The 24365-nt window shown below is 46.9% G+C and overlaps 1 protein-coding gene across 1 annotated transcript in view; it reads right to left on the reverse strand.

Moving 5' to 3' along the window:
* The window catches only part of NMNAT2 (nicotinamide nucleotide adenylyltransferase 2), an 80390-nt gene that overhangs the window by 28019 nt on the left and 28006 nt on the right, over positions 1–24365 (reverse strand). The window contains exons 2-3 of the mRNA XM_050963597.1: positions 4480–4568; positions 3376–3443 (exon numbers count right to left, since the gene is read on the reverse strand). Of these exons, the coding sequence (XP_050819554.1) occupies positions 3376–3443; positions 4480–4568 (157 nt within the window). The remainder of the gene's footprint in view (positions 1–3375; positions 3444–4479; positions 4569–24365) is intronic.

The following is a 24365-nucleotide window of genomic DNA, read 5'->3' on the forward strand; positions in this document are numbered from 1 at the left end:
CATCCAGCACGCTCAGTTGCAGTGGGGAGGCCAGAAAGAGACAATCATGCTGCTGGGAATCATCCAAGTTAACTTCCTCATGTCTGCCTGCGATTAGTGGCTGGAATAAAATGCCAAATGCAGCTTTTCCAGCCATTACATTCTCATTGTATTCTCCCTACCTGCCTTTGGTTAAACTCCTCCATCCCTGCTCCATTTCCTCATCCCGCCCCAGTCCTGGGCATGCCCACCTAAAAGCTCTTCTCCTCTGGCCTCCGCCCAGGTGCCAGACACTGCATGGAAATGTATTGAGACAGCAGCTTTGGTTGCCAACATGACAATGGGACAGAGAAGCACACTGGGCTCCTGAAGAAGAATAAATGCAATGGCTGTCCAGGGTTTCTGCTCTCCAGGGTTGCTCCCAGAAATTTTTCCCACGGTGTGCACAGCTGAACCACTCTCAAGGCAGGGCTCACAGCATCCATTGGGACAAATTTCCGTGAGTGGTGTTGCAACCCCAGCACGTTGTGTCTCAGCATGACTCTGTTTGGGGGACCTCTCAAATGCAGGAGGGCCTGCAGCAAACTGCCTCTTTTGCCCTGCCCCTTCCAATGGTGTGCACCATGCATAACATGTGCATGGCTGCCCACGCCACTGCTGCTCGCAACGAAGTGCTTCCTCTTTCTGCCCCCTCACCCAAACAGCATCTGGGAGGAGCTGGCGGAAGTTGCATGAAGCTCAGTGGCTGTTGGGACATGGTGTCACTGAACTACACCAGCACTGCAGGCAGAGCACTGGCCTGGAGGGCACTTCCATGGGGATATTGGGCACCAGGGCCGCCGAGAGCAGGTTTGGGCTCCCCAGCAAGGGCGGACTGGCTAAACAGGGGCAAAGAAGCTGGGCCCCGGTAATTTGTACCGGCTTCCCCCCCCATCTCGTCGGCCCTGCTGGGCACTAGCCCAGCCTGTTGGCAACTTACATCACAGAGGGATGTAAAACCCTGTAGAGAGGCTCTTACTTGCCCGCTTTCTTGGGCCTTGACCTATTGTGATTCTATCCATATGGGAGGAAGCATCTTTAACCCTTCCCACCCTGAAGTGCCACAGCTAAAGCCAAAGGGGGAAATTTTTAAGGGTTTAAACTTTTCTTTCAGGAAATTAAACTGCGTGCAAGTGCAGTCCTGATAGCTGAGCACCACCAAACACGATGGCACCGGCAGCATACCAGCCTGACTCACTCTCACGTGCCTGAGCAACAGTTACATGATGCGGCCCTCACAGAGAAAGGGAAGGGCAGTCCCACTGACAGTCATTGCTGGCTTTTAGCAAGACAAGGCAGGTGAGGTAACATCGTTTACTGCACCAACCTCTGGTGAAATAACCCGCTGTCCTCTGTTGCATTACTGAAAGGTCAGAGCAGTACAAGGAAGAGTGGAAACGGGGAACGTGGCGAAAGCCTTGTCGGTGCTGGGGCTGTCACCACACCAGCGTGAGCCCCTTGCATTAGACGTGCTGGCTTGGGTAACAAGTGATTTGCACTGGCGCAGCTGGTGCCAGTAAAGAGAAGCCCCAGGTAGGGGTCTGGGTGAGAGGGGATGTAACTGTGCCTTGGGATGCAGTGTCCAGGAGCTGTGACATTATTCATAAAAATTATCCCTATCTCTTGCTTTCTCTCCCTTGGCTGGCCTCCGACTTGTGAGAGAGGACAGTGCTCTTATCCCCATTGTACAGATGGGAAGCTAAGGGACTTGCCCTAGGTCACATAGAAAGTCTATGGTAGAACAGGGAATTGAACTGTAGTGTCTCTTATCCTCACAGCTAGTGTTCTAACCACTGGACCATCCTTCCCCATAACCGGATGTTTGTAAAATCATTTGGGAGACACAAAATTTATCCAGCGGTTGTTTCTTGAGGCTATAGGGGGAATTCATTAGTCTGGAGCCTTTGTCTTTTTGCACAAAGACAATATGAAAGGCAGTCTTTTTTCTAGGAAAAGCTTCCCCCACCGCTCCTTCACTGGGCCTTTTTCCCAGAGCAGGAAAACTCTTCTTTTTCTTTTGCTTTTCTCAGACCTTCTGAAAGCCGCCAGTCTTTCATGAATTGCTAATCACACCCTGGATGTTCCCAGGGCCTTTCCTGGCAATGAGATTTCATGCCTGTCTTACACAGAATGTGGGTACAGGAATTTCCATCTCTCCTCTATACACCAGGTTGTGAAAGACAAACCTCCAATGCTACAGCCTGGCTTAATTGAAAACTTAATGAGCTGCTAAATTGGGATGTTTCTTAAACATTTTCTTAGCAGCTGAATATATTTTTTCTCTCACACCCCACCTGAGGACTCTCAGACGTGATCTCACTAATTAAAAACATGCGGAGTGCCTAATGGCTGTGTAACCTCTCTGCTGCACACGCCTGAGCTAAGTTAGAAACCATCTCCGCTCTTCATTAGGGTTGACACTAGTGGTAATAATAAACAATAGCACTCAGAGCCTGTGCATACAGACAAGCTTCTACATGTATGGCCAGATGCTCCCAGCTGTGTCAGACACACAGGCTGACCAAAGCCAGGCAGACACTCACTCATGCAGTCATGACCATCCACCCAATCCTTCTGATAGCTTCCATATCATCTGATGCAACTTGGTGTCTCTCCATGTGGCCATCAATATTAGTCAACTCTATCTGGGTCTCATCCAATGGAAAGAATCCCGCTGAAGTCAATGGGATTTGGATCAGGCCCAGGTGTGCCCTATTTGTTACTGCTTTTCTCAACCTTCTTGATCTTCCTCCCTTGCAATTCCTCCTGGTACTTGTCCCACTCTCCTTGTTCTTCCCCTTCCCTACTCTCCTCCATAGCCTGTTTGCTCATTCCCTTTCTTTTCAGCAGCCTCCTCCCACTTTCTCTCCTTGTGTGAGGAACCTGCGCTTCCTCTGACCTACAAAGATTGCTGAGTTTTTTTATACAGGCATGCGCACTCACAGTAACAATGGGCCATTATTAAAACATGCTCTTTCTATGCAAATTATAATGGCACAAACTTTTCTGGTGCATAATTAAGGTAATTAGTGGAAGCTTGCTTTAATTACACACTGCGTGCTTAGCCCATAAGGGTGTCTGTCATCAGCTGCAGCCAGAAGGGCTGACTGGAGCTTTGCTTTCACCTCCTCCTTTGGTGGGGATGTTTGATGCACATCACTAGCTACCACTTGCTGGCTCTGAGATGAGCCCCTTGAAAATCCTCTCCAAGCTCAGTCTGAACTGACCTTCCCCTGAACTGGTGGATGTGACTCGAACTGGATTCCTACAGGCCGGCGTTGCCCCATAAAAGGAGCGTCGTGTCTTTCAAAGGCTCCCTGTATAACCCTGCTGGCAATACATAAGCTGTTACCTCACCTGATCCAGTCAGAGGACTGGACGGCCAGTTGGCACATGGTCAGACGGTGTCGGCTGGAGACCAGGCCCTGAAAGAGAATAGTAACTAATAGAGGATGCAGGGAGAATCAGTGAAGCTTTGTCCAATGTCCAGTCCTCCCTCAAGCTTGTACCTGACTCAATTCTGTGATTTCCCCACCAAAACCTAGTCCAAGCTCTCTTGAATGCACCAGAGGGACACAGGTCCGCTAAATTGAGTGTGAACCCAATAGCACCCCCACAGATGGGCCATCACCAAGGTTACTCATCAGCATAGGGCAGAGGTATCTATGTCTTGCCTGGATTCAGAGGGCAGAACTAAGCAGCCTATATGACATCATAAGAGCTTTGCTTCTCTCTGAATCCTGTTTGGCCTGGGGGCTAATGATAGGGACAGCATTTTCTCGAGTCTCTTTTTGGTTAGGAGGAGACTTCTGCAGCTCAAATATAGAGATTTCCCCGTCTTTGGATTTCGTTCTCCAGAAGATGCTTTTAACAGCTCCTGCCCCAGTATTGCCAAACCCAAGCGTATGAAAATCATGAGCCAGGCCCCCAAACTTATAAAATTGGTTTTAAAACATGAGATTAAAAAAAACCCATTATTTGCTTTCTGGTTTTTTTGCCTTTAGGGATCACATTTTCCAGCTTTCCTCTGTAATCACAAGGGCTAGAAACTTGGGGGCAAAAGTTAAAGGAAAGCTGAGATTTTTGTGTAATCACAGGACTGCAGGAGCTGCTGCTTTAAGAAAAAAGCTAGACTTGAGGTAAAATCAAAAGAGCTGGTAACACTGCTGTCCCTACATCAGGTTAATCAGAACTATGAATGGGTACTATGTGACCCACGCAATCTTATCCCAGCCTTCTGCTCAGCTTCCCCACAGCTTTCACTCTGGCATCAGCTGAGCTGTAAGATTTCACTCTCCTGCAGACTCAGTTTTGGAACCAGTATTACCTGATTCCCCAGAGTGTTCATTGAACTAGAAACCCTCAGACCTAACTCTTCCTGTCATTCATGCACACTCCCAGCTTCCTGCATATTACTTTGGCAATATCACACAGGAGAGAGCAAGAACTTGATCAACTAACCTGCTTCCCATAGGAGTCATGTACAGGTGAGACGATTCCACCAATTACAATGAACCTTCCAGTCTTGTGCAGATAATCCCGGGCTCTTTCTAATGAAGGAAACAAACAAAAAAGGAGGAGGAGGGGATCACTGTGTAAATTCCACTCAGTAAAGCCAAAAGTTAGCTAGTGTTTTGAGCCAGATTTGAAAAACTGGTCTCAATTTTCACATGCAGTTTGTGCAAATCCCTGAATTTTCTCCTGCACATAATTGTGCAAGCAAAATTCACTGTGTAAAAGTGGTGGCTGGACTGAGGCCTGTTGGAAACTGTCCCTTTGCCTTTATGATAAAGATGAGGATATTAAAAGCAAAGTCAGGGCTAAATTCTCTATTGGTGTAATTGAGTAACATGCAACTGAAGTCCAGCTGTGCCATTAACACCAGCACAGATGCTGGCTCTGAATATTTCAGTAATGTTAAATACTGAAATATTGAAATATACAAAAACAAAGTGCATTTGTAATACAATGGCAAAGAACCTATTAATCTCCTTCCAGTGGCTGGTACACTCCAGGATAACCATGTACTACCATCACCATCAGCTAATGAAGTTAATCCCTCAGCTCAAATAACAGAGGTGTGACCTGCAGTGCTAAACATCATGAGTTGATTTCAAACCCAGCTGATGGCCCAGCCCTGTGTGTGTAGGGGGGTGGGAAGAGCGGAGATTGTTGTATTTTTGGAATGTAAGGCTACCAATGCTCCCTTTAGCTTGCTCTGTCATGCCAGTGTGGCAGAGTTCATCATGGCATTGAGGGAGACCCCAGGTAAAGGATGTAATTGGTTTTAATTGGATCCAGGTTAATAGTGAACACAGCCATTACCACCTGAAAGGTGTTTGGTGACCTATGTGAAATGAGCTGGTTGACTCTGCCCCATTCTTAGTGAACACAGGTGTCCACACTACAGAAACCACCATCACAGTTGGCAATCTTGGCAAAGAGCCCAGGGAGTGAATGGGGTCTAGAGACTGACTTCCTGTCTGACCCCTAGAAGTGGTCATTGGTGAGAGGCTGAGGGGAAAGGTTGCATTGCCATGGCCACTGCTGTAGGGCCTGGTCTGTGATTAAATCTAGCCCCTCAGTCTTCAGGGCTGTCAGACCATTGCTGAATTCATTTAACAACACAGTAATTAAAACGATAATGCGTGCAATGGAGTGACCTGCCTTGTGACAACATTGCCGGGTGGAGTGCAGCTAAATCATTGTGGCAGATTGAAAATGGGTCCCATACATGTCTGTTGTGCCTGTTGTTTGCATTTATTCTCTTTGGCGCTGTCTGTGTGAGTATGTTAATGGAGCTGGTGAAACTGTTTTAAAACGCAATTTAAAAACAGCTCCTGCTGACACAGCTTGTCAGGCTAGCGGACGCAGTTTTACAAACTACATTTCCCATGTATATGAGCGACAGCGTGGTGTAGTGACTAAGACATTGGCTGGGGGCTCAGCAGACCTAGTCTCTATTCAGGGATTTGGAGCAGAACCCGGAGCTGGAGCGTGGAGCAGCTCCGGAGCAGTGGAGCTGCAGGTTTTTGCCTGGAGCTGGAGCAGAGCCACAGCACAGCTCCAAAGCCTTGTCTCTATTTCTTGCTCTGCCACTGGCCTGTTGTGTGACCTGGGGCAAATCACGTCACCTCTCCGTGCCTCAGTTTTCCCTCCCATCTTTTGTCTTGTCAATCTCACCGTAAGCTCTTTAGGGTAGAGACTGTCTCTTACTATGTGTCTTTACCACGTCTAGCACAGTGGGACCCTGGTATTATGGGGCATCTAGGTGCTACTGTGATATAACTAACAATGTTATACTTTGGTCTAGATTATGTTAGCAGGAATTATGTTTTAGAACAATTCTGTTAACACATCTGGAGTTATAGAAAGATATTAAAACTATGCATAGGCTCCACTCCATACACAGTAGCACATGAGTGACTAGGGCAGGCAGTATAGAGCACAGATAGTTTGCATAGTAGATAAACACATGTGCATCATGTATGCCCCATCTATAGTACTGGAATACAGCACGCGGCCCTACTTCTACTTCCCCCATGTATATTGCTAAGGGAGATGACCTCGTGGTCAAACCATTGTTGCCAATTTGCATTTCCATTTTAGTGGGGTTTCGATAGAACCCTTCTACAGTCCCAGCTGCAGCTCTAGAAGAATCTCCCTCCCCCCATTAGTTCCAAACTTAACATCTGGATTTAAAAAGAGACATATATCTGTAACAGAAATAGTCTGAAAATAAAACAGAAGGGAGAATAAAGACACCAGCTGGTCAGCACCGACGTTCAAAATGTAGTTCTGCTCTGAGAAATGGCTAGGCAGAAATTGCATAGATCTTCCCCTTGCGTGTGTCCAGAATTATGGGTGCTCACTTTAGTGGCCAGTTAGGTCCTTGTCCTGCATTTGGATCCATAGAGATAAGCCCCTGTGCCTGTACATGGCTCCAGGTGGGGTAAGGGTTCTCCTGCACAGACCCGATGGCAGGACTGGGCTTCACTTGCCCTGGAGCAGCTAACTCTGGTTTGGTGCAGCGCAAGTCACTGTTATAGTGATGCAGCACTGCAGTACATGGGAGCAGCTGCAGTGGGGAGTAAGCATAACAGAGGCTAAAACCTGCAGTGTGCAGAAGCCCTGTGCTTGTATGATGGGTTTAGTTCTTAGCACTCCAAAGCCAACACACCTCTAGAGAATGGGCAGAATGAGTTTCAGTCTCATGCATCCACACGGAATTGTTAACTAAGTGCCATATTCTGTCCTCAGAGCCCATTGCTCGCCCTCGGAATGCCTATGATTACAATGGAACTTGCTGCATGTATGTGCACTTGCCTGATATGTGGGAGCCTCAAATCTCTGTTCCGCCTGCATCAGAGCAGGCTCTGTCCCGGTCAGTGCCCTGCCCTCCAGGCTGTAAAGTGCCAGACTACATGTCAGGCTCAGCAGCACAATGCTGCAGGCCGCTATGCTGTAAGAGTAGCAGAGCTGCTGGCGCATGTTCTGTAACAAGATCTTTGTGAGCAGTTGTCTGCCAGCCTCTCCAGGAACAAGGAAATTAACTTTTTTATCCCCCAAGTGGAGTTTGGTGTCCACTGTGCTGTGAACTGATGGAGCAAGAGAACTGAATGTGAAGGGAAACTGAGCTAAGAGAACTCCAGAGGGACTGAGCTGGACCAACACAGCTGAGAAATTCAGTGCACAGGCTGTTAAGCCCTCATGGGTTAGAAGGGCTTTTAGCACAGCTGATGCTGGCCCTTTCCCATTACATATAGACAGTGGAAGAAGGGGGGTCTACAATGGAACAGGGGAGACTGTTGGAAAATGTCAGGACCATACAATATTCATAGCCCATCCCCAGGAGGAAAGGCTGGTCCAGGGGTTAGGGCTCCAGCCTAGGACTTGGTAAATCTGCATTCAAGTCCCTGCTCTGCCACAAACTTCCTGTGTGACCTTGGGTGAGTCACTTAGTCCCTCTGTGCCTCGAGCCCCTCCTGTAAGCCATGGATCAAAGCACTGCCCTATTGTTGTGACAAGACTGCTGGTCTGTCTATGCTGCAACTGGAGGTGTGACTGCAGCTGGGGCAGGCACCTGCATGCTAGTCTTACTCTAGCTAAAAAGAGCAGTGCAGATGCACCAGCCCGGCCTGCAGCACGAGAGAGTAATGCAGGTATGGAAACAGGGTTCTGGGTAGGCTTGTACCATTTGCGTTGGAGTCTGCGCTCCCACATCTTCACTGCTATTTTTAGCCATGTTAGCTAGATCAAAGCTAGTGTGGGTGAAGTTGCCTGGGCTCCAATCGCACGTCTGAATGCAATGCAGACGTACCGCCTGTGAGGTACTGAAATATTAATGGGAGGCAATGTAAGTTCCTAAGTGCACAAAACCTCAGTACCAATGAAATGCCCTGTGTACACCAGGCCTAAGAGCCATAGAGAAAGAAATTAAGGGTGAAGTGTTAGTACTAGTCTTTTTGACATTCTGAGTGTTGTCTGGTTGTTAATCAGATCCCTCTCTTGGCAGGGTATTTCAGTGTATTTAGCTGTATAGAAACATTTTGCTTTCAAGGTGCTCATACCTGGACACTGGAACTGCTTGTGAAAATCTGTTACGTAGCACCCTGTCGTGTGTTCTTTCTCTGCAGAACAAGGAAAACTGGCCCTCTGGTTAACAGTAGAAGTGGGAGTCAGATCTGGGTTCTGTTCCCAGCTCTGCCATGGACTTGTTGTGGGGCTGTAGGGAAGTCACTTAATCTCTCTGTGCCTTGGTTTCCCTGTCGGGGGCGGGGGGCAGCAGGGGAGGGTGTAATAATACTTACAACCTCACAGGGCTGCTCTGAGGCTCAGTTCATTAACTTGTCAGAAAATGCTGTAGAAGAATAAAGTGAAACCTCTGCAGGCTAAGACTGGAGTAGCCCCATGCCTGAGTTTGCACACAAGGTGAGATTTCTTCATTCCTGTATAATGGTTTTGGGGTGTGTGTGTACAAACACACACACAAAGTTCAGTGTGAAAATACTGCAGTCACCACTCCCTTCAATTGCCTGCATGTGACTCCTTTTGGGAACCAAACTTGCACTCTTGCACAGGTTGAGTTCCATGTTTTCTGTAAGCGTGTGGTCCCTGCTCTCATTCAGCAGTGCCAGAGAGGCCAAAGCAAACCCAGGAGCCCACTCATTAGGCTGGCTAATTCTCCAGGATGAAAACGTACCATTTTCTTGATTCCCTTCACTTTCCATTTAGTTGCTGTCTCCAGCTGCTGCTGCTTAAACAAAATTCTCACTCTCTGTTCATGTTGTTGATCTGGTTTGCTGTTCACTGTATCTGGCTTAGGAGTTCCTAGCAGCTGGGGAATGGGTTTTTGGCTCCCAATTTCCCAAATGTCATTTCTGACTACTTTTTGAAGGAGGGGAAGCACCAGAGGCTTCCATCACTGCTAGGGCACTGGGACGCTTTATCATTATTGTTAGAGAATTTGCTTCCAGCTCACTCATTCCTGCCTGTCTATGGAGACCTGCATCCTCTGCACTTGAAAAGTTCCTCAGGTGCCATCCCTGCAGGGACTTCATCTGCTGTGGCAGAAAGATTTGCCAACATACAGATGCTAAAGGGAAGAAGAAAAAATGAAGGCGCGCAGAGAGGAGAAAAGAGGTGGAGCAGTTTTCCATCCGAGGTGCATTAGGTTTTTGAAGATGATCATTTTAAAACTCAACAGCGTGTAACAAAGTTTACAAGGAGTTGAGATAGTGTATTGGAAGAGCTGCTGGGCATGATATTGTGGGTAGAGTGTTGGAAGTTAAGGAGGCATCAGCACTTCTTTTTACAACCTTCAATTTCCAGTGATTGATTACATCCGTTAAAATGCGCTTTCACCTGAAATTCTGCATTGGAGGCTTCTGCCCAGGAGATAATGTTTTGAAACAAAATTTCTATGGAGTCAGTTGAGGTGTGTGTGTGTGTGTGTGTGTGTGTGTGTGTGTGTGTGTGTGTGTGTGTGTGTGTGTGTGTGTGTGTGTGTGTGTGTGTGTGTGTGTGTGTTAATGACAGAGGGACCAGGAGCTGACTAGTTAATTAAATTTTCTGAGCTCCTTGAATTCCTAAATAGCTTTGATTTTAAAACAGAAATTAAACTGATCAAGTGGTGCACTGTTAAAGCCATCCTTTGCTCTCAATAGCCTGGTTCATGCATCACTTCCAGATCAGTCCCATGGAATAGCCAGAGCTGATGAGATTGCTTTGGAGTTGCTCTGCCTTTTGGATAATAATTTATCTGCCCCAGCACCCTCCTGTAGAGTCCCACAAAGGTCAGTGTTGTCAGCTTTGTTATGCAGTGGGTATAGGAATGTGCTCAGAGGACCAATCCAGCAGCATGGCCTAAGGCGTCATCAGCACAGTGGAGATACTTGGGACTGTGTCACAGTCTCTCCGAACAAGGCTTCGTCTCTGCGCTGTCTGCCTGGCTGGGGATGTGAGATGGCTGGATAAGGCTCAGCTCCAAGAAGCTGAGGTGTCGTTTGTGTGGTGGCTGCTCCCACGTCAGTACAGAGAGTTCGTAGTTGAAGATGATGTTTATGAGCTGAATGTGGAAGCCAGTGTCTTAGTAATTAGTCGAAAATGGCTACTTGCATTCCCAAAATATTCTGCAGTGGTGATCTCCTCCCCCCCAGTCGTGGCCCCAGTCACAGTGAGGGGTGTCTGATAAGCACTGAGGGGATGTGCAACAGTCACCTTAGAGCGCAGTGATACGCTGTCTATGAATGCAGGGCACGCCCAACCGGATGGGCATTGTCCAGCAAGCAGCCTGTGGGCTGGGTGATTCCATCTGGCCCCCATGGAGGACACAAAATGGCATCCTCTGCATGGTATAACCACGCAGGCCCCATGTGTGCAAGGTCATGCCACTCAGGAGAATAAAATGATGTCCTCCTCACTGCATGACTTCGCATGCCCCGCCTGTGTGAGGCCACACCACATGGAGGATGCCAGTCTGGATTGCCTAAGAATCCCCCATTCATACGACAGGAACAGCCCTGCCAGATCAGACTTGTGACCCATCCAGTCCTGTATCTTGTCTCTGTGAAAGGGGCCAGTACAGCTGCTTCTGAGGAAAGTGCAAGAAACCCTCAACTAGACAATTATGGAATAATGGCAGGGGAACTTTCTTCCTAACCCCCATCAGTTAGCAGCTGGCTAATGCCCTGGCACAGGAGGGGGTATGTTCAGGATGATTTTTTTAATCCCATCTAAGGTAACTGTGGATGCTGCTATTACAAAGATGTGTCTAAATCTTTCTTTTTTTAGGGCCTTAAAACTGGAGAGAAGAAAAACCCTGCCTTCCTCTCCAGCCCCTTGAGGAACCTGGCCTGCTCCTCTCATTCAAATGGGAGTAGTAATAACCCTAGGACCTTCCCATTGGTGGTGACATCCCCATTGGGCACCAACAAGAGTGTCAGCTACAAATAGGATTCTCCATTAAAACAAGGGACCATATTAATCTTTGGTGGTGTAACTCCCTTGACTGCAACAGAGATACACCAGAGATGAATTTGGCCCAGCTTCTAGTGCTTTGGTGGTAACAGTTTGTCCACAGACTTGCAATATGCTGCATGCTCTGGCCACTGTTGCTTTGTGCATGGCAGGGCCGATGGGAGCTGGCAGGCTAGTGAGTGTGTGGGGAGCAGCGCTGTTACCCAGGGTCTTTTGTGGAGTTGGTTTTGCTGTTTGTTCGGGTCCTGATGCTTTGCGATAGAAACAAGAGTTCCTTTCATGGAGACTTGGCACTGCTCGCCAGGGCTGGGTGCTGAGGAAAGTCCCTTTCCCCTTCCTCGTGGGCAGGCACATGTCCCACCCAGTTGGTTCTGGCGGCTGCACTCTCAGCTCCCCAGGCCAATATGGTTCTTTCTCTCCTGGTTTCCTTGGTTAAAATCACCTCTGGCCTCTCCATCTCACTTCCCTGGCGACAAGGTTCAGAGAGGGGTGGGGGGGAGTAGGGAAGAGCAAAGCCTCTCCCTGCCAGTAGGGCTAGGGTGACCAGACAGCAAGTGTGAAAAATCAGGACAGGGGGTGGTGGGTAACAGGAGCCTATATAAGAAAAAGACCCAAAAATCAAGACTGTCCCTATAAGATTGGGACATCTGGTCACTGTAAGTAGGGCGGGGAAGCTGCTGAGCTGGGAAGGAGGGAGAGAAGTCAGGCTAGGGAGGCAGGAGCAGGGGGAGAAGCAGAGAACGCCAAAGGGAATAAAAAGCAAGTATCTGCTGGCTTCCACGCAATAGCCCTGCTGGAGAAAAAAGTTCCCTGGACTGTACATATCACCTGAATCATAGAATATTAGGGTTGGAAGGGACCTCAGGAGCCAATGTTCCCCTTCCTGGGGGCAGTATTGTACTGCTGTTGCCCCTTGCTCCTAGAGCCTCAGCTGGTGTAAACTGGCTTAGTTCCATTGACTTCAATGGAATGGATCTGCACCAGCAGGAGATCGGTGGAGCAGAAGCTATATTGGTTGCCATTTGGACCCTCTAGGGTATGTGGTCCAGTGGGGACAGAGCACTAGACTGCAACTCAGGGGACCTGAGTTCTATTCCTGACTCTGCCTCTGAGCTGCTGTCACTTTAGGCAAGTCACTTCATCACTCGGTGCCTCTGTTTCCCCTTCCACCCTTTGCCTGCCTGATCTTGTTAGACTGTGGCTTTTTGGGGCAGGGCCTGTGCCTCAGTGCTACTGCAATAGCAATATAAAAGTAATGCGACACATTCTCAGCAAGAGTGACTCGCGGACACAAAAGGCTTTCAATTCCATTGCCCAGCAAGACCTTGTTTACATAACAGAAGGGCTGCCAAGGAACCCTGCCAAAGCTCTGAAACGCAAAGTTCAGACTGTCACTCTATCTTTAATTCAGACTGGTTGTCTGCCCCCACTCCCTACCCCCAAAAGTTGCTCAGGTTCAGGAAGGGTTGTCAGCCTTAGGTCTTAATTTCTTTGCTTTGTCTCATCATCTTATGTCAAAACCTTTATGTGCTTGGGACTTTGTCTTTAATATTGTGTGGCACTGACTGCCCCGTGAATGTAACCAGGATTAGCTATGCAGCATGGGTGCGCGATGAACATCTGCAATGCACTTACCCTCCAACCTCTCTTTGGCTCTTAGCCTCATTTCCACATGCAGTGCTCATGGTTCCACCAAATCTGGCAGTAATTATGAGGGGTCGCTTACAGGTAACGGTGAGAGCAGACTGTACATATTGGTCACCGCTAGATCATGACGATGTAGCTAAACACGCCTCTTGCCTGCATGTGAGACAGAGCGACCCTCTTGTGCAAAGGACAATACTAAGACAAGCCAAAAAGCTAAAGACTGGCCCCGATCCTGCCGAGTTCAAAGTATTTTACTTGGGGGGGGTGGGAAAAATCATGTGTATAAATTCCAGGCTGATTCACACACTTCTTGTTCCCACAGAGGTTTGTGGGGTTGGGTGAGGTGTAGAATTTGGCCCTCGGGCTTCTAAAAACCCTGCAGTCCTTCCCTGCTCTTTTTAGAAATAGCATAACTGTCAGGGACACACCAGGTTTGGTTGGCCCTGCCTCAGGGCCAGGGGCTGGACTTGCAGACTTCTCACAGTCTCTTACAGTCCTGCATTTCTACGATTCTATAACAAAGATCGGTTTAGCAGTAACCGCGCCAGCTTCCTTAGGGACTCCCACACAGTCGGTTCCTCATGCTAAGCTCAATCTCTCTCCATGCAAGATGAGCATTACTCCGATGCTGTGCGAGAGGGATTGGCCCTCTGTGCAGGCACTGTTGTAGAGATTCACACTCGTAGTCTCTGAGTGCAGGAGAAGTTCCGTCCCCTTGCACTTGTCTGGTCTCTGGGCATGTGGTGGGATTCGCCACAATTGTCCAAGTGCTAGCCACTCTCTGAGAGAAGCAGCATTCACATTCCCAGGCTTCCGAATGCAGCAGATCTGGTCAAGCGCTTTGAGATGCTTTTTTCTAAAGAGGGACATTTGGAAGCTGTGTCTGATATGGCTGTATTAGCAAAGCAGTTCACTCTGTCCCTGTTCACTCCAGCCTCCAGACAATTGCCAGGTCACAGTTCTGGTGCTCTGAGACAAAGCCCTGGCAGTTCAGAGGACACATTAATCTCTACAGCCTCTCATCAAACTGGAGAAGAGGGGCAGAGCCCCCCAGGACAGAAGAATTAAAACCTCTCCTGTACTTTGAAATGCAGCTGAGCCAGGCTGATCTCTGGCAGACAGCGAACATCCTTTCCGGGGGAGGAAATCCTGCATGGGAGGAATTGATAGAGCAGAAAGGGGGCTGCCAGGGTCAGACCGAACCATTGGGGGCAAGGAGAATGATGGCATAGGAGCGTGACCAGAACAACTGCTACTAACAGATAAAATCCCAGCCTCCAGGAAGGCAGCCAGCAACTCTCTCTGCTGGCGAGGATGGGATATTAATGAGATCAGATAATTTCTTCTCTTCATCCAGTGCAGTTCCCCTCTCCAAGACTGAGCACTTGCACTGTGCAGTGTACCACAGGGCAGGCTCCTGACAGGCTCCCAGACCTTGCACAAATACTCCCCACTCACTGGATTGCTTCCACTTGGTTCTAACTGGATCTTTTTATGAAGCAAGATAGGGCCGAGAAAGGGAGACGTAGGAAGGGGGTTTCTTTCCTTCTGTTGCCCCAAATGACCCGAGCTTTTTCACCCCCTCGGCATTAAATGAGCTGCCTCTGGGAGGAGAAATGGGGCCAAATCCTCAGCTGGTGTAAATTGGGGTGTCCCTCTTGGAGGATCTGGGCTGTGGCCTCCTTTGCATTCCTGTCCTTGGCACTGGTACAGAGCAGCAGCAGTTCCTTTCTCCAGGCACAGATGGGAGCGCCCCTACCAGAGTGAGAGAGAGAGAGAGGAGAAATGCCTGCAGTTCTTGCTGGAGAACAGGATTTAATGAGCAAATGGCCTCCCCTCCCTCTTCTTTTCCTTCCCTTCAGCTTCCCCTACCCAGCAGTAAATGCTGGGGAGGGAAGTAGAAGGGGGTTGCTTTCAACATAAAGCCAGCATCTGCGGGAGTAGCCCAGCTGCTGCGTTGCAGGTCACTTAGGAGTCAAACCAATTCCATGGTTGCTCTAGGGACTGATGATGTGAAATAAGATCTCTGCCTCTTGAATCTATTTCAGTGGCCCACGCTAGCACTGCCACAATCACAGGACTGTCAGTGCGTCCGGTATAAAGTGTCTTTTTCACGGGGCGAGAGCTCACATATCAAGACCCGCTTTGTCCTCAAAGGCTCAGCCTCTGAGCAGAGGTCTGTTTTGTTGGAAAGAAAAGGTCACAAAATCAATTGGTTCTTTTTTCTTGAGCCAGGCCCAGAAGAAGAGAGAATTGTAGGTTGGTGGCTTTGCACTTGTCAGTGTGCAGGTAGAGCACGGGGGTCACATTTTGGAAAAGTGTCTTATTGACTTAGGACCCTAAAGCCAAGACTTTCAGAAGCCACTAAGGAGTTTGGTGCCTGCAGAGATACCTTAAAGGGCCTGCACTTCAGAAAGCACTGAACCTCTGCCCTCTGAAAATCAGACCCCTTTCAAGTGTCTCCACTTGGGCGCCCCAAAATGGAGGCATTCAAGGGCACTACTCACTTTTGAAAATCTTGGCCTAAGTGCCCAGATCACTTTTGAAAATGGAGCTTAGGCTCCAAAATCTCTCTCGCTTTTGCAAATTTGACCCTTCGTCTAAGGGTGTGATTTTCAAAGAAATCTATTAGGTGCTCCAATCTCAATTAATTTTAATGTAACTCCCTGAGGGGCCTTTGAAAATCCCAACCTAAACCTTTATTAGGACACAAGAGAAATATAACTTTGCAGGTGCATTGTCCTTCCTTTGGAGTCTGTTTAAAAATTAAAACCATGTTCTGACAGTGCCATGTGTTGTTGCTAAACTCTGTTGTGATAGCCCCCTCTGGATTATGAACCTCACTTTTGAATAATGTAATAACGATACTGAGCATTTATCTAATGCCTTCCATCCCAAAGGATCTGAAAGCATTTACAGTTGGTATTATAATAATCAACCTACATATGCAAGTTCTTATACTGTGCATATCTATACGCAAGAAACACTGCACCCATCTACGAAATGCAGCCCCCTCTGGGTGAAATGCAGCAGCTGTTGAAAGCACATTTCAACATAGCACAACACTTTTGGACAGGAAATGAAGAAGAACACCAGATTAAACAAACTGCAGAGCATAGTTTGGTAAACTCGATAGAATTACTGCACCTGGAACTTAGCCAGGAAGCTCGGGCTAAAACCTTTCCTCTTTCAAAAGCACTCTAGGCTCTTTAGTGAGCACACATGGCAGTATTGCCAACTGCAAGTGTTCAAAAATCACGAGACTGGCTTAAAAATCATGAGATTTTTAAAAATAATATATTTGGGGCTTTTTTTTCTTGGCCCTCTTATCTCTGAGCCTTTAGGGTGCACTCAGGTTACGTTTTCCAGCTTTTCTGTGCAACCACGACAGCTAGACACTTGTTTTTATTTTAAATGAGAAAATTGAGATTCACACAAAAGAATATGACTCTAGAAGCTGGGGCTTGAATAAAAACTGCCAAATATGATAAGACTTGCAATAAAAATGATGAGAGTTGGCAACGCAGAGTGGTCAGGATTTTGGTTTTATGTCTCATCCTATAAACACTCCCTCCAGCAGCACAACCCTCTCTAGTGCCACTCAAGGGACATGGGATCAATGCTAACCCTGAGACAATAGTGCTTCCATCTGAATCACCAACATAAGCTTCCTCCAGAACTGTTTTTTCCCTTCTAAGTACTTACCAGGCCCCCCACCCTTCTTAGGGCCTGATCCAAAGCACATTGAAATCAATGGGATCCCTCCCTTATTTGTGAGATCTGGTGTTATTGCATTGCTAGGAGGGATAGTTGCATGCAGTGAATTACTCCACGGCTGTGAAATTGACAACAAACATAGCCACTATGTATTGGGCCTTTCTGTCCATGTTCCCTCTACTGGCTCTGCAGTGGCTGCTGTGTAATGAAGTACACTGACGTCAATTGCTGATGCACTGACAGCAGTGTTTTGGCAGATAAGCTGCTACACAAATTTATTATTGTTAAGCAAAGCCAATTATGTTTGCACTTTACCCCCAAAAGAAACCATAAAAAACAAGAGAAAAGAAATCAGAGAAAATTTGTAGAGCTGAATAGAAGAGGAAGGGACCAGATCCTCAGTTGGTTTAAATTGGCATAGTTCCAAGCCAAAGAAGCTGTATTAATATACACCAACTGAGACTCTGCTGGCAAGTCTTTAAGATGTTATTTCAAGTAACAAAAATGACTTCTCATTGTCCCTCTGCTGCTGGAAAATTAACTACAGTATTTTGTATGCTCTCCTGTTTTTCGCCATTTATTCTGTTTGGATTCTAGCTGTCACATGTCTTAGTACTTGGGTAGCTTTGTGCTATAGACAGCCTACCTAGTTGTGCACCTATGAACTCTGAAGCTGTTGTTAGGAAGCCAGAGTTGCATTATTGAGAGCGATTGTCAGCTCTGGAGCCTGCCCTATTCAGACAGTTTGGATTAGGTTGGGAGAAATTGAGAATATTTTGCAATCTGGTGGTGGGGACAGATGGGGCATCATAGAAGTTAGGAATAGAAAAGAGCTACCTAGGTCTAGCTCAGTGGTTTGAGCATTGGCCTGCTAATCCCAGGGTTGTGAGTTCAGCCTTTAAGGGGGCCACTTAGGGATCTGGGACAAAAATCAGTACTTGGTTCTGCTAGTGAAGGCAGGGGGCTGGACTCAATGACTTTTTGGGGTCCCTTCCAATTCTATGAGATAGGTCCTCAGGTGCATTCCCAAACAATTCAGGAGTGTTTCATATCCATATTGTCTACTGTGTGGTCTCACCTAGTTCGTAAAAGTCCAATGAAGAGTTTGTTAAAATTCAAAATAGGAACAATATTAATAAACATATTTTTATAGCTTTTGACCCACTATTGGGGTGTCAAAATGTAGAATTTTTGTTGAAGAGGGGGAAATGTAATAAAATTATTAGTCAATGTTTTTCCTGTTGTTTAACTAGATCTAGGTCCAAAGGATGCAATTTTCCCTGCTCCCTTTGGCTCTTTGTCTATACCCTAATTCACCCCGTTCTGGCAGTTCTTCTTGATACTCTAAATTGTCTCTCTGGATTTCATCACATTCCTCCCAGTGATACCCCATGTGTTTCACTAAACAATCTCTCCTTTCTTAGGGTTTTTGCACCCTTGGATATTTGCAGACTGTGAAAATGTATCCCCACTATATTGGTTATTTAGCCAAAATCTGCATAATGAGTTCTTTTGATTTGCCCGTATAAAGTCAGCCCTTCCAGCCTGCTCCTCATTTGTGGAGCTTTTCTCTGAACTGCCTCCATTGTGTCTATCTTTTTGCTAATGAGGTGTCCAGAATGAATACAGTATTTCTGATGCAATTGCATTCAGTTCATGTAATGTGGAACTATTACTTGCCCTGCTCTGTGATGTGATGTCTCCACATTAAACACAAAATGACACTGGCTTTGGTTGCCACCATATCATGTCGTCTTTGATATTCACTGTCCCCCACTGTGGTGCTTTCAGCATTACTGTTACCCATTGAATGTGTGTGTTTGGTATTATTTTTTTTCCTTGATACATTAACTTCTATTTTTCCAAGGCAAATCTTATGTTGTGATTTTCCTGGCCATGTGTCTGATTTCTCTTGAGAGCTGTGTATTTGTCTGTCCTCCATACTATCTGCAACTCCTCCCAAGTTAGTATCGTCTGTGGATTTCATTAACATGCTCTTCCCCGCCCCCTTCCAGATCATTAATGTCTTGAACTGGCAGCTATTAGGGAGTTGTAGCAGGGTTAGGAGGGAGAAGGGTTGATGGGCTGGTATGTCTGAATTGGGAGGGAAGGGTTGACAGGGGAAGGGGATTAGAAAGGTGATGTGGCCTTTGATGATTCCATTCTCAGTGGGAATCTGGTAGGACCTGCATTGCAGAAGTCACACCATTTCTCCTGAGGAGGGCACCAGGGCCATGAAGTTAGCAGTCAGGTGTGGGAAGATGTTGGGGGTGGGCAAGTGGAGGGGGAATGGGTCCCGACAAGTTTAAAAACTTGTCTTGAGGCTGTTCCTGGGATTCCTGGGGAGAGGTCACAGGATGCTGGGGGGTGGAGGAAAGGGCACAGAATATGAGCAAGAGCTCTGTTCCTTCACAGAACTTCGTGTCAGAGACTCGGCCCTTCGTCAGGAGAGAGGCCAAGATCTATGACTGGATGAAAATTAACACCTGCAAGTGCTCCTTGAATATACAGGCACTTGCATTAGCCTCACTGTTCTGTGCAGCTGTGGCTGGAATTAGAGAGCCGCCTTTGGCAGCTCACCACAGAAATCCCTGGTCTGCAGCTATTCCATTTTCATGGGGTGATGGAGGCAGTCACTGGTCAGAACTGAGAGCAAACAGAGTCTAATGGGTTCAGCGATCCCATGCAAGAGCCAAATTAAGATCTTGGCATCAGCAGACTGTTCTGCTCCCTCTGCAACTTCAGATGCCATTGCCCTTGAAATCCTGGGTCCTAAAGGGTTAATTTCAGGGTATTAATTTTTAATCAACGTCATCTTTTCTTTTCAGCTTCTGGATTGTTTGTTTCTGGGAGCTGAATGCTGCCCAGGGAGTCTAGAGTCAGAAGCCATGTGGAAATGTGTCTACCCCCTCCGGATCTAGTAGGGTCCTAGGTACTGGTTGTCCAGTTTACGCACAGGACTGCCTGTCTTGAGGTGATTAGGAGATAGCCATATCTTTTGTCCTACTGCAAATGTAGGGCCCACCTGCTGGTGATGATCAGCATGATGTTTGTATGCTGTCTTGGCCACATCTAGGTTTTGTTTCGACTCATCTTGTGTTTGATGGATTTGACAAACCAGGTCTGAGGCTGGGGGAACTGGGGCTGCTATGGCCAGTGCAGGGTGGAAGTGCGGATAGAAGCCTTAATTTACGAAAAAGAAAACCCGAACCAAACCAAACCAAAAAACTCCAGGCTCACTTTAGCGGAGGTGAGATCTGCATTGTTTTCTGTGAATTCTGCGTATGGATTCAGTGAGGCCCAGTCATTTTGGTGGTAGTTTGTGAAGGTATTGTTCTGACACGTGATTTACTCTCTCTGATTGACCATCAGTTTGTGGTTGGTAGGCAGCTGATGCATGGAGATCCACCTGTAGGAGGAGGTTGAATATTCCTGCCAAAACTGAGATATGAACTAGGATCCCCGGTCTGAAGTGATATGGTCTGGGAGGCCATGAAAATGGAACACGTATGTGATGAGGAGATGAGCAGTGTCCTCAGAGGTAGGGAGATGTATGCAGGGAATGAAGTGCGCCATCTTCATCAGTTGATCCATTACGGTCAATGTGGCATGGCATCCCTCAGATACTGGTAATTCAACAATGAAGTCCATTGTAATATTACCCTAAGGCCTCGAGCAGAGTGGATCTCAATGGGCATTAACATTCCAAAGGGTTTAGTTCAGGGGACTTTGGTACAGCTGGAAGTGTCACAAGGCCTGAGGCATGAACATCAGAATTCAGTTTTGGCTCCCAGGATGGCAGACGTCCCATGCGAATGATCTTTGCCTTGCCAAAATGTCCAGCCAAGGGCTGTCACGTCAAATGCATACGGCTTCCAAATGAGAGTGGCCCCCAGGGACGCAGATATGCCTGTGAACAAGGAGGAGTCCATCCTTTTGTTGGAATTTACTCTGGCATTGGAAATTAGGAGTGTCTGGGTGAAGGAGTTATTTGGTAGGCCGGAATGTATTATCATGAACAAATCAGGTAGCAGTGATCCTCCGCAGGAGTGATGTGGTTTCAGGAGAGAATCTTAGAAATGGCAGGGACTTCGAGAAGTCACTAAGTCCAGCCCTCTGAGCTGTGGCAGGACCAAGTAAACCTAGACCATTCTGGACAGGTGTTTGTCCAACTTGTTTTTAAAAGCTTCCAATGATGGGGGCTCCATGACCTCCCTACGAAGCCTATTCCAGAGCTTAACTACCCTGATAGTTAGAAAGTTTTTCCTAATATCTAACCTAAATCTCTCTTGCTACACATTAAGCCCATTACTACTACATTCAGTGGACATGGGAACAATTGGTCACCATCCTTTAAATAATAGACTTTACTATATTGAAAGACTGTTAACAAGACCACCCTCAATCTTCTTTTCTCAAGATTGAACACGCCCAGTTTTTTTTCCCCCTTCCCCCATAAATCAGGTTTTCTAAACTTTTTATCATTTTTGTTGCTTTCCTCTGGGCTCTTTCCAATTTGTCCACATATTTCCTAAACTGCGGTGCCTATAACTAGACACAATACCCCAACTGCCAAATACAGCAGGACAATTAGCTCCTGTGTCCTACATACAACACTCCTGTTAATACACCCCGGACCCATATTAGCATTTTTTGCAGCTGCATCACATTGACAATTCATATTCAGTTTGTGGTCCACTCTAACCACCAGATCCTTTTCAGTAGTACCAGGACCACCCAGAAGATTCAGGGGGCCTGGGGTCTTTGGCAATGGGGGGGCCCCTGCTTCGGCAGTAATTTGGCGGCGGGGGGGGGTCCTTCTGCTCCGGGATTCGCTGCTGAAGTGCTCCAAAGACCCGCGGCGAGGCTTCCCGCCGCCGAATTACCACTGAAGCAGGTCCCGCCACCAAAGTGCAGCCAGATCTTCGGCGGTAATTCGGCGGCAAGGGACCCCCGCCGTGGGTCTTCGGGGCACTTCGGCGGCGGGTCCCGGATCGGAAGGACTCCCCGCTGCTGAATTATTGCTGAAGACCTGGCTGCACTTCAGTGGTATGTCCCGCTTCAGCGGTGGGGGGTTCTTCCACCCCAGAGCGGAAGGACTTCCCGGTGCAGAAGACCCGGAGTGGGAGAAGCTCCAGGGGCCCGGGACCCGCGAGAGTTTTCCGGAGCCCCCGGAGAGAGTTAAGAACCCTGCTCCAGGGGTCCCGAAAAACTCTCGAGGGGTCCCCTGTGGAGCCCGGGGCCTGGGGCAAATTGACCCACTTGCCCCACCCCTGGGCAGCTCTGAGCAGTACTGCCACCAAACCAGTTATTCCCTGTTTTGTAGCTGTGCATTTGATTTTTTCTTCCTAAGTGAAGTACTTTGCTCTCTGCTTATTAAATTTCATCTTGTTGAATTCAGACCAATTCTCCAATTTGTCAAAGTCATTTTGAATTTTAAACCCGTCCTCCAAAGTGCTAGCAGCTCCTCCCAGCTTGGTGTCATCTGTAAATTTCATAAGCATCCTCTCTACTCCACTATTCAAGTAACCAATGAAAATGTTATATAGTATTGGATCCAGGACTGACCCCTGCAGGACCCCATAAGTGACACCCTCCCAATTTAACAGCAAACCATTGATAACTACACTTTGAGTACAGTTTTTCAACCAATTGTGCACCCCCTTATGGTAATTTCATGTAGACGCATTTCCCTAGTTTGCTTATGAGAATTGCATGAGGAACTGTGTCAAAAGCCTTACTAAAATCAAGGTATATGAGGTCTGATTCCCCTCTATCCACTAGGTCAGTAATCCTATCAAAGAAGGAAATTAAGTTGGTTTGGCATGATTTGTTCTTGACAAATCCATGCTGACTGTTACTTTCCACCTTATTATCCTCCAGGTGCTTACAAGCTGATTGTTTAATAATTTGCTCCAGTATCTTTCCAGGTATTGAAATTAGGCTGACTGGCCTATAATTCCCTGGGTCCTCCTTGTTCCCCTTTTTTAAACATAGGTACTATGTTTGCCCATCTCCAGTCTTCTGGGACCTCTTCCGTCCTCCAGGAGTTCTCAGAGATAACTGCTTCAGCTAGATCCTTAAATACCCTAGCATGAATTTCATACGGCTCTACCTACTTGAATACATCTAACTTGTATAAATATTCTTTAACCTGCTCTTTCCCTGTTTTGGCTTGTTTTTCTTCCCCTGGGTGTTAACCTGATACTCAACACAATTAATATTATCATTAACCTTTTTCATGTAGGCTGAAGCAAAATAGACATTAAACACCTCAGCTTTCTTGATGTCATCAGTTATTGGCTCTCCTTCCCTGCTAAGCAGAGGGCCTACACTTTTCTTTGTCTTTCTCTTGCTCCTAATATATTTAAAGAACCTCTTCTTGTTGCTTTTATGTCCTTTGCCAGGTCTAACTCATTTTGTGCCTTAGCCTTTCTGATTTTGTCCCTACATGCTTGTGCTGTTCTTTTGTACTCCTCCTAATCAATTTGGCCATATTTCCACTTCCTGTAGCATTCCTTTTTTATTTTCAGGTCATTAAAGAGCTCCTAATGGAGCAATATTGGCCTCGAATTATTCTTCCTATCTTTCCTTTGCATCAGAATAGTTTGCAGTTGTGCCTTTAATATTGTCTCCTCAAGGAACTGCCTGAATTAATTTTTCCCATAAATTTTCTTCCCAAGTGCCCCTATCTGCCAGTTCTCTAGGTTTGCTGAAATCTGATTTTTGAAGTCCATTATCCTTATTCTCCTTCCTTTCCTTAGACTCATGAATCTATCATTTCCTGATCACTGTCACCCAAATTACCTTTCATGTTCAGATTCACTATCAATTCCTCCCTGTCAGTCAGAATCAAGTCTAAAATGGCTGTCCCCTGTTTACTTCCTCCACTTTCTGGAACAATTTTTTTTTCTCTGACACCATCTAAGGTTTTTCTTGGAAATTTTGTGTTTTGCTGCATTATTTTCCCAACAGGTGTCTAGTTAGTCCCCCATTACTACCAGGTCCTGTGCTTAAGATATTTCTGTTGCTTGTTTTAGAAATGCTTCATCCACCTCCTCTTCCTGATTTGGTGGTCTATAGTAGACTGCCACCATGACATCACTCCTATTTTTTTAAGCCTTTTATCCTTACCCAGAGATTTTCAGCCGGTCGGTCTGCCTCCACCCTCTTTTTGGACATTAGAACAAGTGTGTATATCTTTTATGTTTAATGCAACCCCTCCTCCCTTTTTCCCTGCCTGTCTGTTCTGAACAAGCTATACCCCTCTCTACCAATATTCCAGTCAAAAGACTTATCCCACCAAATCTCTGTGATGCCAATTAAATCATGGTGTACCTTATGTACTTCCAGTTCTTCCTGGTTTTTTCCCATACTACCTGCATTTGTGTACAGACAGCTAAATGTTGATTGGATTCCCCCATTGATTTCCTTCTTGTTGCTCCTTGGACCCTATTGTAATTTTCCATGTCCCCCTGCAACAGAGTGCAGGGAGGACCTTCTGG

Source organism: Gopherus flavomarginatus, chromosome 7 (genome assembly GCF_025201925.1).
Source record: "Gopherus flavomarginatus isolate rGopFla2 chromosome 7, rGopFla2.mat.asm, whole genome shotgun sequence".
Lineage (NCBI taxonomy): Eukaryota > Metazoa > Chordata > Testudines > Testudinidae > Gopherus > Gopherus flavomarginatus.